The 19,162-nt window shown below is 39.7% G+C and overlaps 1 protein-coding gene across 5 annotated transcripts in view; it reads left to right on the top strand.

Moving 5' to 3' along the window:
• The window catches only part of scaper (S-phase cyclin A-associated protein in the ER), a 109,225-nt gene that overhangs the window by 2,217 nt on the left and 87,846 nt on the right, over window positions 1–19,162 (top strand). For 3 of the 5 annotated variants that reach the window (XM_056264978.1, XM_056264976.1, XM_056264979.1), the window contains exons 2-6: window positions 7,714–7,831; window positions 11,774–11,850; window positions 12,658–12,855; window positions 17,006–17,106; window positions 17,548–17,664. In XM_056264978.1, coding sequence (XP_056120953.1) covers window positions 7,714–7,831; window positions 11,774–11,850; window positions 12,658–12,855; window positions 17,006–17,106; window positions 17,548–17,664 — 611 coding nt within the window. Of the gene's footprint in view, window positions 1–2,701; window positions 2,933–7,713; window positions 7,832–11,773; window positions 11,851–12,657; window positions 12,856–17,005; window positions 17,107–17,547; window positions 17,665–19,162 lie in introns of those variants that run through there. The other 2 variants (XM_056264977.1, XM_056264980.1) reach the window with 2 other exon arrangements.

The raw sequence follows: 19,162 nt of genomic DNA, 5'->3' as shown, positions 1-19,162 counted from the left end.
GTGTAAATAATAGGGGTGTAAGTAACTGTTCTCGGTAAAAAAAATCTAACCGTACTTTTCTTCCCACGGTTCTGCGCTCACTTGCACCGCGGTTCATCTTAAATATGACGACGCAACTATATTATGGTTTATTGAAAATAACGCGTAAAACAGACAAGAGTTTGGCTAATGTATGTTTCTGTCGATGGATGCGCATTCTTGCTTCTCAATACTTTACAACAGTGATGATAAAAATAAATAAAAAACGTGGACAAAAGTCACTTTTTTAAAACTGTGTTCAATAGGAGTGCCGTATGGTGAGACCGAAACAGCACACGTTGCTATCTGTGTTTAAACTAAAGTAATTTATCAGTGTACTGGATCCGTGCATTATGTCTTAAAGGGGTCATATAATGGTACATGCACTTTTACAAGTTGATTGTACTGAAATGTGTGTTGGCAGTGCCTGTACACAAACATCATATAATGATAAAAATCCATCCAGTGGTTTTGTTTTAATCTCCTTATATGTTTTCCCCTGCCTCAAATTGAGCCGTTCGTTTTTGTGACGTCAATAAAACGGACGCCCCTCCCACGATTGTTGATTGACGGGAGCGTTTCAACACAGACCCGCCCTCGCACATGAGGTAGCTGTCAATCATAGTCTGCGCGGCGCGGACCGGACCGGCGCGGTCATTGTTGATATGCTGGAGCACTGTCTATGAGCAGAATGGCGTCTAAGCGATTGTGGTGTTCTGTTCTTGGGTGCAATAACACAGCAGTCATTTTAGTGTTCCTGAATCCGAACCGCTGAAGACGCAGTGGCTGAGTTTTGTTTTCGAAGGGAATATTCCCCACGAGCAACGTCAATGCTCTCATGTTTGCGCGAATCATTTCACACACCAGACTGCTTTATAAGGAGGGTCAGTATAAAGCTGGTTTTGCTAAGAAGCTTTGCTAAAAAGGATCGGTACCAGATATTCGTGTTCCTGCTGAACCTCCAGAAGAACGGAAGTGAGTGTAACGTTTTATTAAACTTTATATTAATATATTAATCTTTGCAAATCGCTAGCTGCACGCTTCACAATGAATGCGTCTAAGGTTTACACTTAGGGTACATTACGTCATGTTTTCTATGTATGACGTTCTCAATATAATTCATAATTCCACGTTTATACTGAACAACGCGTTATGGTTATTGTGTTATTGTGTTACAAACGGTGTACGCACAGAACAGAGGGACGGGGTGAGCAAAGCTCATGATCATTTAAAGGCATATGCACTGAAACGGCGTGCTGAAAACAGAGCTGTTTTTGACCAGGTAAAATAAGTGTTTTCTTACAATACTAATGAGAATTTTTAATTAAAGTATATTACAAACTTTTAATTTAGACCCTAAAGAATCATATTAGCTTGTACAAAAATGGCATTATATGACCCCTTTAAAGTGACAGCAGCCTGATATTCCTGCTGTCTGTGTTTTTAAAGCTAATCAAACAACAAAAGACAAGGAAATCACTCGCTGCTCTTGACTGGATAGCTTTTGTAACTTTAATAATGATTAATCTTTATTTAATTTATACAGTGAAGATTATATGCAATGTTGGTTTACATTTGATTACTTTATAAAAATGTTGTACCTGAAAACTACTGTTAGAGACCTGAAAAACCTGAAAAGCACTGTTTATTTTATTTGTATCTTTGCTCTATTGTATTTATTTCTGCTGTTGCTTTTAGTTTGATTATGTGTTTTTATTCTCTTTGTTTTTATTTGACAGTAGTCCTTTTTTCCCCGAACATACCGAACCGTACCGAAACGGTAACCCTTGAACCGTGGTAAAACCGAAGCGCGAGTAATTTGAACCGCTACACCCCTAGAAAATAACAGTTTTATATAATGTTTAATGTTTGAGAGCAAACTACCCGAGTACGTTTTTTATAAAGCAACTGTGTTCTTCACATTACTCATTTAATTTCCAGCTCAAAGGCAGAGCAGTTTATTTATTCAAAGCTTTAATGCATATGATTTAAAAATTTGTTATAAAAATCTTTAAAAAAAAAATTTATATACACATACATACATGCCTACCTACCCACCTCTGTCTAAACATATATATTTAAATCATTGGTAACACTTTATTTTACAGTGTCCTTGTTACATGTACTTACCATAGAAATAATAGTAAATTATGCATAATTACATGCAACTAACCCTCACCCAAATCCTAATCCTACCCTAACCCTCTAGTAAGTACATGCAATTGCTTAATATTACTCAGTACCTAAATATAAAATTACACTGTAACAATGACACTTTAAAATAGTTTCATTTATTTAATTAGTAGAGAAATGTAAGTATTACAATACATACCGACCTAAATCTTCATTATGGTCCTCAAACCTCGCGGCTGTGTCTGTTCCACATCTCGTAGGCGCATCTCTATTTACATCTATAACCCCTGTGTGAGTTACTCACCGCCAAGCTCCAAACGGACGTGGAGTCTGCGGTGTCTAATGCATACGCGCTGACACACACACACACACAGCCCTGCCGCCTCCAGCACATGCTGGACGAGTGGGCGGCCTGCCATGTGCACATGACTGCACAGAGAGAGAGGAGCTCTCCAAGCCGTGGAGGGTGAACACACCACAACTAAAACAGCAACACAGTAGAGTCGCTGTGCAGTCGAGACGTTGCAGGTTTAAAGAAAGACTGTCCCGATTGCCAGAAGAAGGAGTCTGTCCTGCTGATTGACAGAGGCATCTACCCGAGTCCACCGGAGCCATGCTCAACCATGCTATTTTTGGTCCTGATGTCAAATGACGATGTCAGGCCGTTCGTGCAGCAGAGATCCTGGTTAAGGGGGGTGAACAGGTTGCCATGAGCAAATTCGGTAGCTTGTCAGGGCCGGGAATGGATGAGGAACCTGCTTACAGACTCTGCTTCTACTCTGTACGTACCTTCTGTCCTCTTTCACCATTGTTCTTTCTGTGTCCCTCGGACATGCTTCTGCATTTAGAAGCACTTGAAACTCTATCCTTGCAGCTCTCAGCGTGCTGTTATTTGTCCCGAAAGCAGTTCTTTGTAGCTGGACGTCCTTGTTTTGCAGTTCTGAGGTGCTCGGTTAGATCTGACCCTAATAACCTCGGGTGTCAAGGGGCCTGCTGGTGATTAGGTGATTAGCTCGATTCGTCTCACGCATGCATGAAGCAATGACCTGAGATCAGATACCCTCTTCTTACTTTTACCTTGGTTATTTTGTACCAACGAATGCCAAATCGGATACGCACGGATACCCCCCTTCTCCGAGATGCATGACCAATGTAAACTTGGGCCTTCTGTTGCCAGTCAGCTGGGAAACCCAGTGTAAATATTTACCATTCAAACACCCTGCTGACGGGCAACAAGTTAATTTTCTTGCCTTTTTTTAAAAAATTCAATATTTTTGTCCGTTTCATCTTCATTCATCCTTATTTTCAGACCTCTAGAGAGTAAAGCTTTGTGATGAAGGCTGTTTTCATTGGTTAAGTAGGTCAGTTGTGTATTTTAGCCCCGAGGACATGAGATGCTAGCAGGGGAGGACAGTATGCTGTTTATGCTTGTGCAAAAACCAGTGAGCCTCATGAAATATCCCTCTCTGTGATGGAGTATGACTGGCATATGGACAACGAACAACTACATAATTAGCTATATGCAAATAGTTTGTTTTTTAGACTGTCGAATTAAAATAATGTATGAATCCTGTGTTGCTCACTATCCAGAGTAGCAAAATTTAATGTTTTGAAGGGACTGATAAGATTTTGAGAGAGGGGATGTTTACACGACACCATTTTCAACTAAAAACGTAAAACTTTTAATGCGTTATTGCGTTTTGGCCTTTCATTACACGACAAAGGCGTTTTGGGTGCCTGAAAACGCAAACTTTTGAAAACGGGTTTCAAATTTTAAGGCCCCGTTTACACGAGAACGATTCCGGGTGAAAACGTAACAATATTTTATCGGATGTGCCTTTCGTTTACAGGGCAACGGCGTTTTGAGGGCTTAAAAACGCAAAAAAGTGAAACCACCCTCCAGAGTGGAAATCTTAAAAACGCTCCACCGTCGCGTTCCCGTCTAAACGGTAAAAACACAAATCTGCTCACGGTGGCTCTCGTCGCGTACGCGTTTACGTCACATGCATGCGCCAGTACAGGAAAATAACAACCAACATGTCAGATTATTTCAAGGGGGTAATCCACCAGCCGGAAACTGAAGTCTCCCCGGGGGCCGCCATTGGCTAACAAGCCTTCACCTGCTGTTAGCATCCCATTGACTCCCATTCATTTTTGCGTCACTTTGACAGCGAATAACTTTACATCTGAGGCGTTTAAAGACTCCATTTGTCCATTGTTTATTTTCTAAAGAAACACGACAATGTATAAAAGGCTCCATTACCTTGTATCTTACGTTATGACCCCGTAGAAGCAGTTTTTGTAAAAATAGGCTAACGATTGCGTCATAAGATGCGACTCTCTGTCGCACAGTAGAGAAATTACCGTATAGACAGAAGTAGAAGCTCGCGCGCAATCGGGGGGACGTGGAGGCATAAAGTCAAGGGAGAAGCCCGTAGAGTGTCATAAAGTTGCTCCTGCTGCGAGCTCATGGACAGCTAATACTCACGATCTCCGGCTCTGCAAGATTCGGAAGGGAATGATTCAGATTCCTCTTGGCACAGCTACTAGAAGACGTACAAGTTGCTCACGTCACATCTACGTCGTCAAGCTCAGTTTGAGCATGCGCAGTGCGCTTGGCATTCAGGAAGTGAGTGCTTCTAATTGACTTCACTTTTCTCCGTTGAAGTCTATGGGGTCGCTGTGTCCATTTCTTTTACTGTCTATGGATTATTTCCATACGTCGGACCTTCAAGTTGCCCTAGTAGCTCTGAAAAACATACAAGAGTCTTTTCAGCAGTTGTACTGGTGTAGATATTGGTGTTGTTGTGTGGCAGTGCTTCACATTGCCACCTAGCCGCCTGGAGTGCATACTACATCGAATTTCACACACTTTTGCGTCACCATATCCACGCGGATTTCCCAACCATAACGCTTGTCTAAACGCAGAATAAAAAGTGATAATGCAACGCCACTTTTGCATTTTCTCTTCAGATCGTTTCCGTGTAAACATAGCCTTAGTTTTTGAAAACGGTCTCCATGTAAACAACAAAAACGCGAATCTCTGAAGACGATGACGCCATGCACATGCGTTTTAGGTGTTCAGTCTTTAGTGTTACATCGCCATCTAATGGCCTGGCAGCAGAATACAGCGTTTTTAGGCATTTTTGCGGATCCTTGTGAATGGGGATCGTTTTGACAATGTGCAGAAAACTCAAAGAAAAAAATTCTCCATTTTAAGCATATTGTTGTCGTGTAAACATACCCTAAAGCACTGGTTTTAAAGGCCAACATTTAATTAAGTCAGCAAGTCAACTAATCAATCTTTTAAAGCAGAGGTCTTTAACCCAGCTCCTGGGGACCCACTGTCCTGTAGAGTTTAGCTCTGACCCGAATCAAACACACCTGAATCGGCTAATTAAGCTCTTTATGATCTCTTGAAAAATCAGGCAGGCACTCTGAAGCAGGTTGGAAATAAACTTTGTTAGGCAGTGGGTCTCCAGGATCGCTGTTTTAAAGAATATTTCATGTTCATTACAAGTTAAGCTTAATTGACAAAATTTGCGGCATAATGTTATTTACTAGGGCTGGGTTAAAAAAATATTGATTTCTGTTGATTTCCCAAGAATCAATCTTTTGGTCAATGTTGTTTTCAGTTGATGAATGAGCAAAACCTTTTGTCCATCCAATAAATCGCAATAAGCTTTGTAGGGATGCACCGATATGAACATTTTGTCTGATACCGATAACCGATAATTCTTTATATTTGAAGGTCGATAAACCTAAATCCACATTTTTATATAATTTTTGAGTCTGATTACAAAAACTAAAGTCTCACCCTTAAAAGCCCTGTCCCAAGCACTTCAACATAAATCAAACATGTATAGTACAGTGGCCTATTTGAACAGGTATACGTTTTACACTCCTATGGCAAACTTACTTTATCAAAACAAAATGAAAATATCTGGGGCCTGTTTCAGAAAGGAGGTTAAGTGAAAACTCTTGAGTATGTTAACCCTGAAATGATGGAAACTGGGTTTTCCGTTTCAAAATGGGAGGTGTGTCAAACCCGAGAAAGCAGAGTAAGTCAAGCCCATTTCAGAAAGAGAGGTAACTTATACACAGACACCGTGGTAACTTACTCTGTGTACCTAACCTGGTCGGGAGCAGGTTTTCTAATGTAAACCCAGAGTTTTTCTTTTAGTACCGTAAATGCATCTTGATTTAAGAATCTTAAATGAATGAAGAATCCAAAACAAGTGAAAAATGCTAAGTAAGAGAGTGTGCCTCGCTCTCACGCTTTTCTGAGAGTTTTTGTGTTGTTTCCTGGACACAAACCCATGAGATCCATCAAAGAGGAGTTTCACAGGATTGCAGGACAGCGGCGGAGAAATCGGTTTAAATGAGGCTAATCTGATAAATGACGTTCATTTGATAACATCTTGCTGTGACCTCTAAAAGTAACCTAATAATTAGAATGTCATTTAGGATTTCCAATGTGGTTGGATTATCACCTGTCATTACTGCTTTGGGAGCTGATGTTTCAAATATGGTAAGGGACGGGACATTTCCGTCACACGCTTAAGGAATTTGGGCCAATCACAATGCAATGGGTTTGCTGGCCAATCAGAGCACACCACGCTTTTCAGAACGATGAGGTTTGTAAAAATCGAGGCGTTTCATAAAGGCGGGGCATAGAGAAGCAACAATAATGTACAGTATGTGTAAAATAATGACTTTTTTAACCTAAAACCGTGTAAACGCATTGCATTAAAGTTAAACCAAATACACAAAATTATGTTCTTTTTAGAACCGTCATATGACCCCTTTAAAACTGCAGTGAACCAACGTCCGTCTCAAAAACAAGCTTTAAAATTGCTGGTGTTTCTGACGTCACAAACGACCTTGTAACCAATCAGGTCAACGTGTGATCGTCAACAAGTGGATCTCTGAGCTGGTGTGAGTGAGTGGAGGCGGGGCTAATTTGCATATTCATAGAACCGCGTATACTAAAAGAGTCGAGGGTGTAGAGTTACATTCAAGCTATTTGGCATGAAAATAAAATCAAGGGAAAAAACTTTAAATATGTTATTTTGGTGATCAAAGATGAGTTTTAAGGGATACAGTTATTGACTGCAGGGAGACTTTAACACACATTGTTTATGCCCTCTGGCTATACTTTAAAACGATCAGTATTTTAACATTTATGAAGTGGCCCCATTCACTTTTTGAATGTGGACAAGTAGGCAATGGCTTTCAAAGACTGAACACATTTCCAGTTGAAGATTCATGTAATAGACATACCACTGTTTGTCCTGCTTCCTACTGGTGCTGTTGACATGATGTTGAATAACCATTAATCTTGACATCACATGTGCTTATATGATTTGCCAGTGGTGATAATTTAAGGTGACAAGAACGAAGGTGTGAATTATTGGTATTGATTACAATGATAAAAGGTCCTTAACTTGGACAGAGTAAGCTCATTCTTGCCAGTTGCAAAGAGCACTATTTCTATTTGTGGGACAAGCATGAAAAGGGCAAGTTTCCCCCTCGTAACACATGTTTTTCTCCTTCCTACAGGCGTCTTTTCAGCGGTCCAACAGCCACGACAAGGTGAGGAAGATCGTGGCAGAGGAAGGCCGGGCTGCCCGAAACCTCATCGCATGGAGTGTCCCGGTGGAAAGCAAGGAGGAAGAAGGTTAGATCTGACAAAGTCATGCACACATATAATAATTAATGTTGGTATTTGCAATGCATTTTATGGTAGATGGGGCCTAGATCCTGAAGTGTTAGCAGATTTTATGTACACTACAAAAAGAAAGAAGTCACTTATATTCACAAAGGCTGCATTTATTAGATCAAAAATAGTATGTAATTTTGTGAAATATTTTCTATTTGAAAATGTAATTTATTTTCAGCATCATTACTCTTCAGTGTCACATGATCCTTCAGAAATCATTCTGATATGATGATTCGATACTCAGTTATTATCAATGTTGGAAACATGTTGCGTTATATTTTTTTGGAACATGTTATATTTTTTTCAGGATTCATTGATGAATAAAAAGTTAAAAAGAACAGAGCATTTGTTCAAATTTATTCTAACAATACACATATTTAATATAACTTATTATCAGTTTAACACATCGTTGCTGAATAAAAGTTTGAATTTCTTTCAATAAAAGACAAAAAAAAAATGACTGACCCCAAACTTTTGAAAGGTCACGACTCATGGATGTTGTTACAAAAGATTTCTATTTTAAATAAATGCTGTTCTTTTTTAAAAACTTTTTATTCATCAAAGAATCCTGAAAAAAGTATCCGCGGTTCTAAAAAAAAAAAAAATTAAGCAGCACAATTGTTTCCAACAATAATTAATCATCATATTAGAATGATTTCTGAAGGATCATGTGACACTGAAGACTGGAGTAATGGCTGATTAAAATTCAGCTTTGCATCACAACAATAAATTATGCTTTAAAGTATATTAAAATGGCAAACCACATTTTAAATTGTAATAATATTTCACAATATTACCGTTTTTTTCTGTAATGCAGGCTTGATGAGAAGAATCTTTCAAAACAATAAAACTAGTAGTGTCTGTGTGTGTGTGTGATTAATATATAAAGCTGTATATATATATATATATTGCTATTTGTAGTCATAAACGGTTTCACATTCCACTCGGCTCCACACCCATCAGGCAACCACTTAAAATGCTTCCAGCTTTGTAAAGAGCTTCCATTGGCAAAGCAAATGTAGGCGATGAACAAGTGCTCCAAATCTGTCATCCCCCCCTCTTGTACCTGTAGTTACAGTACGCTCTTTGTCGCAGAGTTTGGGAAATCCTCCTGAGTGTGTGTATAAGCTGACCCAGATCCTCTGTTTCACTGTCAGCGCTGACAGGTCACCACAGGAGTCTCTTGTTCGTCTTCTCTGTCCGAGCACATTCATCCAGCACTGTGACCGTTTCTGGATCAGGGGTTGCAAACATGAGTGAACTCTTAATAGTTACCGTAGTTCTGATTGAGAATCAGTTTTGACCCCTTATATCCTGATTATATTGACTCGAGGAGGCTGATCCTAGATGATTACAGAAAGCTGATCCTGTTCTTATAGTGAACACACAATTCAGGCCCTGATCTCAGATCAGTTTTAATAGTCAAAGACACTTTATGAGTGGAATCACTGGCTGAAAGATGACTTAAGGTGAATAAAACCGAGGAATGTTCAGGTCATACGTCAACCCTAAATTAAAAGAAAATTCATGACAAATAAAATGCATGAAGAAATTGAAGTCTATTTTTAGTCATTATTATGACTTTTCTGTTTCAACATTATTTTCATGACAGTTAAACCTTTTCATCCCAGTTCTTATTAGCGTGGTTATATATAAATCAACTAATTTCTTTTTAAGTTAGGTTTTTAGTGTTCATTATTATTTGTTATTAATAATTCTCTTTAGAGTTATTAGTGTCAAATTAATTTCTCTCTTTGGACATTCTCTCTGGGACACAATAAAAAAAAAAAGCATAAATTACTTGTGTGTAAATAATATATTTAAAATGTATCTATTTAATTATAATCTATGTATTTTGTTATTCATAAAATAATAAAAACAATTAAATGCATAAAGAAATATAATTTAAATAATACATAAAAATATCATGTTTTATTTAATAATACAATTATCAGATAATAAATAAAATAATTAAATGTGATCAAATAAATGAATTTTATTTGACTTAATTAGTATTTATTTACAAGTTGTTGTTTTGTTATATCTTGGTAATACTAAAAATAAACAATGCATATTGCTATTCACAATGGCTATGTTCAGAATGGAAGATTACTAGAGTATAGGGCTGTGAATCTTTGGGTAGGCAGCGAATCGATTCGATTCACGATTCATAGGTTTTCGATTCGATTCAAGAACGACTTTTGCAAATTCAGAAAGATTCGATTCAATGCGATTCACATTAAAATTCGATGCGATTCGATTAATTCGATTCGATTCTTAATTTTGTATATGCATTCATAGGATTATTTAAATGCTTCCCCCAATGGGTCTTAGTCAGGGTGTGAATACAGCTGCCTTCGGGGGGGTCAGAGAGTGGGGGGGAAAAAAAAAAAACAAAAAAACAACAACAACAACATTTTGTCTATTGTTAATGTTAGTTCATGTTAATTTTTAATGAATCTATTATTATAAAAAATATTTCCAAAGCCTATAAATTAGCATTTGTAAAAATGTAAACCAAGATTTAAAAAGGCTTTAAAAGTATAGTTCATCATGCTAACTATTTTGTAGGAATGGATACACAACCTTAAAGTGTTCCTAGATCAAACATCCTTCCAGTGTGAGACTAAAAATACCATGAACTTTACCAACTAAAACCTTAACTAACGTTTCCTCATGGAATAGCTTTTTGTTCTCTTTATCCGACTGAACATTTTCCTTGTGATTCTGAAAGAAAACGCGCCGGCTGTCTACTTGTGCTATATTAACGATTACGAATGCAACTTTAATGCGCATCTGATTGATGGATAAACCACGCGCTCTTATTTCAGTGTAATTAATGTTGTAGTTATTTCATCAGCTCAGTTTAACGACATTAAGTTACATTTCATTCATCATTCATGATTAATCGGAAGCGTGTGCGTGTGCATTTTAGACACCTATTATACGTTTTCTCTTTCCATGTAATAAATGCGCACCCTTGAATAAGTGGGGTTTTACTTTAACTGCTCAGGACGGGTATGACCCATTTCCGTAAAACTTCAGTATCTTATCTTAAAGAAATAACGGTCATGTTTCCACGCAACGAACGCGTTGTTTCATAGCAGCCCGCGCAAAGATATGGCAGCTTTATCAATGGCTTGCTTTCTCGATAGAGAGCTGTCATCTGCTCATGTGAACACTAATGGCTGTCCTGAGGAGAGCTCAAACACGGACTGCTCAAAAATCTGTAGATGAGAGCTATGGGACCGAGCGCGAGCGAAATCCAGTGAAAGATGGTAAGAGTGCAGCGAGTATGTGAGAGCTGTGAGGACGCGAAATGACGCCGCACAACGCCTCATTAATTCGCGCATGTAGTCATTTAATGTTTATATGTTTTAAAGCACTGAATCGATATAGAATCGCAAATTATTCGATTCTTAGCATTTTAAATCGAATATTGACCGAAATAAACGATTCACAATTCGAAATACATGTTTCAAGATCGATGCATATGCATCGTCAGGATTTGTAATCGATGCATCGAGAAAACGAATGAATCGTTACACCCCTACTAGAGTACATTTTTTTTTTTTTTTTTTTTTTTTTTTTTCATTATGCATTATGTAATGACAAATATTTAAATTATTACTATGCTTCTTTGTAGTAATATAACCATATTGGGAATAAAAAACAATTTGATTTTGCATTTTCAATTATTTAATTAAATTTTTTTTGTGTGTGTTTCTGACTTTTACGTAGACATTGCATTGTTTGATTTTAAAATCTGAAAGTTTCGACCTTGTGTGACTTGGTCTTTGGTTTTACAATTGCTTTGATGTCATCCATCTGAATGTGATATTTTGGACATATAACGTAACGTGACGTTTATCTCCACTGTGTTCTTCTGTTCACATGCAGCTAAAGCAAAGATTCACGGTAACAGCAGCGCAAGGGCTCAGCGAATCAACGCCGGGCTCCACAGGAACAAAAAGCAGGTGCGAATCATTTATTCCGAAATTGTTTGTAGTTTCTGAATCTCTTAATTAAAACCTACAGTATTTAAAAACACTAATGTGATACAGTACAGTTTATCTCATGGTACAATGTCTCTATTTGCATCCACGACAAATCTGTTCATTAAGAAACCTAGATAAATAAAAAACAAATAACCTGGAACATGCATACATCTTGGCTAGTTTACAAATAAGCAAACAGGTCTGAATGAGTTCCCTTTAAAGAAAAGTGATACCTGAACCTGGAAGCTTTGTAGTGGAAAGCTTAAATGAAAAGGTTTTACTCATGTTAAACATTAGGTGGCGCCAGAGACCTTTTATTTCCTCCTCATGCTTATGGGGCTCTAATTTCCATTCTTTCATGATTTGACCTCAGTGTTTATATGAGCAGCACACACTGATGGTTAAAACAGCTGTTTGCCCTATAGAGTTAAAGGGAGAGTTCACCCAAAAATGAACATTGTCTTCATTTATTCACCCTCATCTCGCAAAACCTGTAAGACTTTCGCTCATCCTCGGAACACAAATGAAGATATTTTTAATGAAATTTAGAGATTTATGACCCTCCATTGACAGTCTACGCCACTGAAACTTTGACCCTTCAAAAAGTTCATAAAGAGATCGTAAAACTATTAAACTAATCCATATGAATTAAGCGGTTTAGTAATTAATGACAGCTAATGACAGAATTGTCATTTATTGGGTGAACTATCCCTTTAATAGCAAATGGGGTTCATTTGGTCAAATAAAGGTATCTAGACCATTTCAAATCTCTTCTGCTCTTAACAGAACTTGGCGCTAGACTGCAAAAATGCACCCGGGTTGATCCTGGACAAAGGATCTGAGAAAAGCCCCACCAAGACTAGACAGCCACGGAAGGTGGACCTCCGAGCAAGATACTGGGCCTTCCTGTTCGATAATCTGCGGAGAGCAGTGGACGAGATCTACGTCACCTGTGAATCCGACCAGAGCGTGGTGGAGTGCAGGGTATGATGAGCAACACTCTTATCACTTAAAACAGATTTATAATTATGTTTTTTAATTGGTATTCAAATATATACAAAAAATACACACAATTATACTTTAATTATGAGACATTTTTGTGCTTGTGGCGGCATCTGCACTCTCTGGCCACTAGAGGGAGTGGAGCATTGTGATAAACCTCTTCCTCCTCCTCCTCCTCCTCCTCCTCGCATTCCTTTTGTTTTCTGGTTTGTGTCAAAGAAGGGTTTGGTGAGAGAATTATCACTGCACCTCTCCAGGGCCTTTCTGGAGGGAGTGGAGATGGATGACATGTGTAAACAAAGGGCCCCCCACCCCACTCCTTCTGTGTGTGTGTGTGTGTGTGTGTGTGCGGGGTACAGGGTCTAGGTAACGTCCCAAAACACTTTTTCCACCCCAGGTTCTTTGTTTAGTTTTAGGAAAAGCTAAAAGCTGATTGCAAGACATGTACTACAGTCAGCCACTATGACCAATAACCTCTCAGCACGCAACCATCGCAATAACGATTCGTCACTTGAGGTTGATCAACAGTGTTTTTGTGTCCGGTCTGGTCTTGGGAGCTGTGTCGGCAAACGTGCGTTTGAACTGTTAGCTTTGGTTGGCAGAGCCCATGTCAGGGCACTCACTTTGTTTACCCTGGCAGGTATGGCGCCTGGCTGTATTTGGGCCCATCGTCCACACTTTACACTGCTGGCTCTGATTTATCGATTGGCGTGTAATCTGGAATTATGCTGAGCGGGGTTCGGCCGACCGCGCGAAGCTAACCGGCCCCCTTTGTGGTTACCTTGTTGACAGCCGGCCTGCGCGAATGTGCATAAACACTCCGGCCGCTTTGTTGCCATGTCCGGCGGGCCTGTTCACACTCTCTGGCCCTTTGGTCTGAGTGTATATGTATGTGTCCATGCTCTGCTCCAGATCTTTAGCTCACTGCCATGTGACAGTAGGGGATTGTCTGTAGGCCTACAGTAGGAAAATGTTCCTTGGAGCTGTTGAAATCCAGGACTTTTTTCACATACACATAACCGCTCCTTTATGAAGATATAAATCTGTGAATCAGCACTTCATTGACTTGTACATGTACTTTACCAGCACATTCTTTGTGGTACATATATGCATGAAATTATCATGGCAAATTTTTTGGTCATCATCAGAAGCATTTTCTTAATTTAAAGGCATTCAAAAATTAAAATTTTGTCATTTTAAACTTTTAAGATGTATTATTCTGCAGAACAAAGGTATATATTTTTGTCCATACAAAGTCAATGGCTGTCTCTTTATTAAAAATGTAAAAAAATATATTTAAAGACGATATGAAAATGATTTAGCAGAATATTGAGTGGATCGTAATGAGAGCAACAATTGTTTTTATCCATCTCAATTTTATCATGTTGTCCCTGCCCACATGACCTTGATGACATCATCAGAACAGAAAACCTGTTTCAGATTACTACATTTGTGATGAAAAAATGATAAAAATAAACAACTTGCGGCTTTTTAATTGAACATACTGGTAAATCAGGCCTAATAAAACGTGTTAAATTCATGTCGTGTTCAGTACAGCATTTGCCATAAATAATCGTAGCTTATTCATAAGTATCTTATTCAGTGCAAAGCAAAAAAGTTTGTTTTCCAGTATTTAATTCCACCTGTGTTTCTGATTCTTTATCCTCTTGCCAGTGATGGCTGGTCTGACACTCTTGATTTGGTCCGGTGGCTTGATTTATTTTCATATTCAAGTAACGCCCACATCTTTAACCCACAGCCCAGAGGACTAATTGGTTCTTATCAGGCCTCTCCCTCGTCCCAGGCCTGATTTATGTCGTATCAGCCGGCCCATGGACGAGACAACTCTCCTTCACTTGTGTGAATGTGTGCATGAGAGTTCACAATTTTACTTGTGGGGTTGAGGGTTCATTTAATTTTTTCGTTTGATCGAAACACCCCGTAAGTCCTAGTTAACATTTTTAAAGTCTTAAGCATTCTCCTGTCAAATGTCTTCAATAAGTCTTTCGAAATAAACTGAATTGAATGCTAAATGTGTAAGGATTTTTTTATGGCACTCAGCTGTTTCCTGTCCGCTTGTTCTCTCTCAGCTATTGCATTATGGGTCAGCATCGTCCTCCGCCATGCCCTGGTGTTGTTAACTAGCCCTAATCAACAGGCCTGCTTCTGGACACATCTTTCACTGGGCCTGACTCCTCCATTAACTAAAAGCACTGTGGACTTCTCCTCGATCGCCACTCCCCCATTACGCCCATCAATCTCACACACACGCCTGTTTCACAGCATCGCCTGCCGTCCCCCACTTAATCCAGAGCATCAGTCATACCGCAGCCCCTGATCCTGATGTGTGTGCACCTGAACCGTGTCTCAACGTACAGGAGGACCGAGTATTCTCGACTACCTCACGATATGATGCACATTGCGATACATCTCAACACATTGTGATGCATTGTAACTGAATCCCAATTGAAACGGCACCAAACTTGCGAGGAAGACCCTGTGTGCTTGCAAGAGAGAGTGAATCTGCAGGATCAGTTTCAAACTCTGTTGTGCACTCCACTTTTATCCAGTATGGCGCCTCATAAAAGCAGCATTGAACCCTCTGAGAAATGCTAATTTGTACATAGATAGTCTCGCATAGCCAGACCTTCAGACTGACGGCAGAAGGTCTGGACTCCATGGCAGCTTTCATTGGCCAAGGACCGCCCAGAGGCCGTCTTACTGACATGTAAAGCAACCAATCACAGTTAGTTTTGTTTCACGTCTTGTTTAGGGGCTTGAAAATGTAACGTCAATGTCCCTACAATAACAGGCCGGTGTGTAAAACTCTTGGATGCATTTTAAAGAGTCTATGCGTGAACTTTACATACTTTTAAAAATCCAGCGTTCAGTTGATCCTGATAAGCGCTCATTGTCACAGTTGTAAACACTATAGCATTCTTCTTCCTTGAGGGGGTTTGGCATCACGGAAACACGACACACACGTCTCCCGGACATCCTGTAGAATTCAACCAGTCAAATGACAACTTCGAAACTCCTGAGGTGTGCCACATGCATGAGACGTTCAGCCAACGGCCCGTGGCATGATGTCTGAAGCTGAGACTAGGTTCTTGATGACGTTCTGCTATATTAATAGATTTATATGAAATGAGACAAGCACATAAATCAAGGCTGGCATCAGGATTTTGGACACATTTCAACATCCAAGCAGGTTTCCTGTAATCTTAAGAGCCTGTGGTAGGTCTAGGGTTGTAGACCTGTTCTAATCTGTGTTGTGGCAAGGCTTTGCGACACTCTCTAGCGTCTTTGTTGGAGTCAAGGTATTCCCCAGAGTCCCCGCGGCGCTCCCAGATCGAATATCGGATGGACAATGAACATTTGGTCATTCGCTGCACACTCTTTGCCAGTAACTTGAAATGATTACAGCCTCAATCAGATTTGCCAGCCCCCTTTTGCAAAGCTAATTGGTAATTTCAGCCGCACCTCTTGTGGAAGACCACTGAGGCGGGAAAGAGCCGCAGCACTCTTTTTCTTTTTGTCCCCTCCTGGCATTTGTGAATGGAGTGTTTCTGGAGAGTGGGAGGGTGTGTGAGATGCGCTCCAGTAGCTTCAGATGCCCACTCTTTAGTAGAGACAACAGGGTGTAGGTTTACACCAGCTCCTCAGTGTGAACAAGAATTGGAGGCTCGTCCAGGAATCCTCTTACCTGAGAGTTCACTAGATTCTGCTGGGGGTCTTGGCTGGGGCCTTTGTTCTTTCAGACATGCCACAAAAGAGACATCAGGGTGGGGGGACGATCTGCCCCTCTTGCATGGTCAGGCCTCTGGGGTCACAGCTTGATTTGGAGATTTGGCTCTGTATTTAGTTGTATGTTTACAGGTTGTTCCAACGAAAATACTTTGCCTTGACTAAATTAGGACATTTGTTGCCACTTTGGACTTTTTCTTAGCTCATAGATCAATTTATTTTGTCAGGATTTTGCAAGAACATCCTTTCCATTTATGAATGACTATGCCTTTTTTGGGGTTGGTTTGTGCTTAAGTACATATTAGAGTTGCATGTGATTCTGTAGTAACTCGCATATCTCATCGCGGCCTTTAAAACTGACGTCACACATGCTCTCCACCCCCAGGAGGTGCTGATGATGTTGGATAACTATGTCCGAGATTTCAAAGCTCTAATTGACTGGATCCAACTACAGGAGAAGCTGGAAAAAACAGATGCTCAGAACAGGTGATAACATGCATGCTTATGCATACACACACACACACACATACTCGGACCATGTACACAAACATGCACCGGTGAGTCTTTTACACTGTAGTTTGAATTGTGATCCTTTCAGCCTGATCAATGATTAATTTGTGGTGATTATTTCAGTGTCTGACTCTCACCCCTACATTACATGATGATTAAGTGACTACAATACTAGTACATTGATAATGGAATAAAAACCAGAGCTTGAAAGCGAGAAGTTGTGTGTCAATTTGTACAGGACTCCTTAAAAACGCTCTGGACATATCCACAGAATTTGAATGTGCATCCTTTAGAAGCACATGTGTATTCCCTGCCCCTTGCATGTAAAATATTTTTGGGAATTTTTCAGTTGCTAGATGTTTGGGTCATGTTCTGAATCAGTACCTTCCTTTGAATGTTCTTTTCTTGTCCCTGCAGGCCCACATCTTTGGCTTGGGAAGTTCGAAAGATGTCACCAGGACGACATGTGATGTCCAGCCCCTCGTCAGACCGGATTGTACCATCTCCTGGTGTTCGCCGTGCCCTCAATTTTGGGTAGGCCAATCCAGTCACATTGACCACATCCAGGATCACAAACATTTCTCTCAAGTACTCACAAGAACTTTCTTTACCAATCCGGAACTTTAGCTCTTATATATTCTTACCAGAGGCACTCTAACCAAACGGACCATATGGTTCTGTCCCATATGCCATGGTAACTTGTCACAAAATCAAAACATTTAGTGTTTTGAAGTTATAAAAAGTCACACAACTATTGTGTTTTTGTAAATAATTATTGGTATCCAATTACTCTACTATATTTTAGGGATGGTTCAAAGTAGGGCTGCAACAACTAATCGATAACATTGATTATTATCAATAACGAATTTGATCATTGATTAGTCGCGTCTGTGCACTGTGCTCGGAAACCATCAGCCAGTCACACCGCATTGCAGTAGTGAATAACCCATTTCTATGGACAAAACGCATATGGAAAATAGCGGAGGACGCAGAGTGAGCTTCTGCGGAAAAGGTACATGAGCCAAGTTGTCAGAAACAAGAAAATGCGTCATATTTTTAAGCACTTCAAGCGATTACCGTGTCGTGCTTTGCTGTTTAATGCCTCTGACACGTGTTTTTCTCAGTGCATAACTTACATTTTAGGGTAATATCCTTATCTGTAAATTTTAGAAAGTCCCTCGATATTTCCATTTTTGCATATTCTGACAACAAGCCCTAGGGCTGGGCGATAAATCGATTTTATCGATTAACTCGAATGTGTAGTTTACGCGAGTTTACGCCGATTTTTTTGAATGAAAATCGGTTTTCTCTTTAACAACCGCCGACGCGCCAATCTGGGCTCCCGTAGTTCCGACCGGGCTCAGCGCTTGCCATGATAGAGATACACAAACAACATGGCAAATGAACAAGACCGCGGCAGCAGAAGCACACCCGCCGAAAACATTTACAAACTGAATCTGCAGGGCAGCCAACTCTCACGAGTTCACTGTGAGAGACGCAATTGTCACTTTTTACACGCTCTCACGCACACATCCATTTTCTAACGCAGAGAAACATCGCGCAGAAAAGATCAAGAGGACACTGACACCGACAGACTAGACAGAGCAGGTTACTATTGATATGAAACAGATTCTCAGCTCTCAGATTCGGTCAATTTTAATACGAAATTCAAACAATAAACACAGACAATTTTGGCGCTTGTAAATGTGACGTGAAAGATCGCTGACAGATCTCAGTTCAAGCGGCAAATGAACCGATCATCTGTTACTCTTTACTAAGTACTAACTTACCCAAATGTAGCTAATAAAATCGATCGATCAGTGTTTTTCAACCGCGGAAAGATGTCCATAAAACAGCTGGAGAACAACATATGTCACGTAACGTTACATTTACCTCAGGGTGCCTTTTAATGACCCATAGCACGCATGTTAGTTGGACTTAAAATAATTGCTATAGAGAGGAGTATTTTGCTAAATATGATAACTATATTACACATTTATTATATTTTACCTATATCATTAAAATATTATAA

This window comes from Rhinichthys klamathensis, unplaced genomic scaffold (assembly GCF_029890125.1).
Source record: "Rhinichthys klamathensis goyatoka isolate OS25496 unplaced genomic scaffold, OSU_Roscu_1.1 h1tg000228l_1, whole genome shotgun sequence".
Taxonomy (NCBI): domain Eukaryota; kingdom Metazoa; phylum Chordata; class Actinopteri; order Cypriniformes; family Leuciscidae; genus Rhinichthys; species Rhinichthys klamathensis.
Note: the sequence above shows the minus strand (reverse complement) of the source record. Positions and strands in the feature narration are given on the sequence as shown.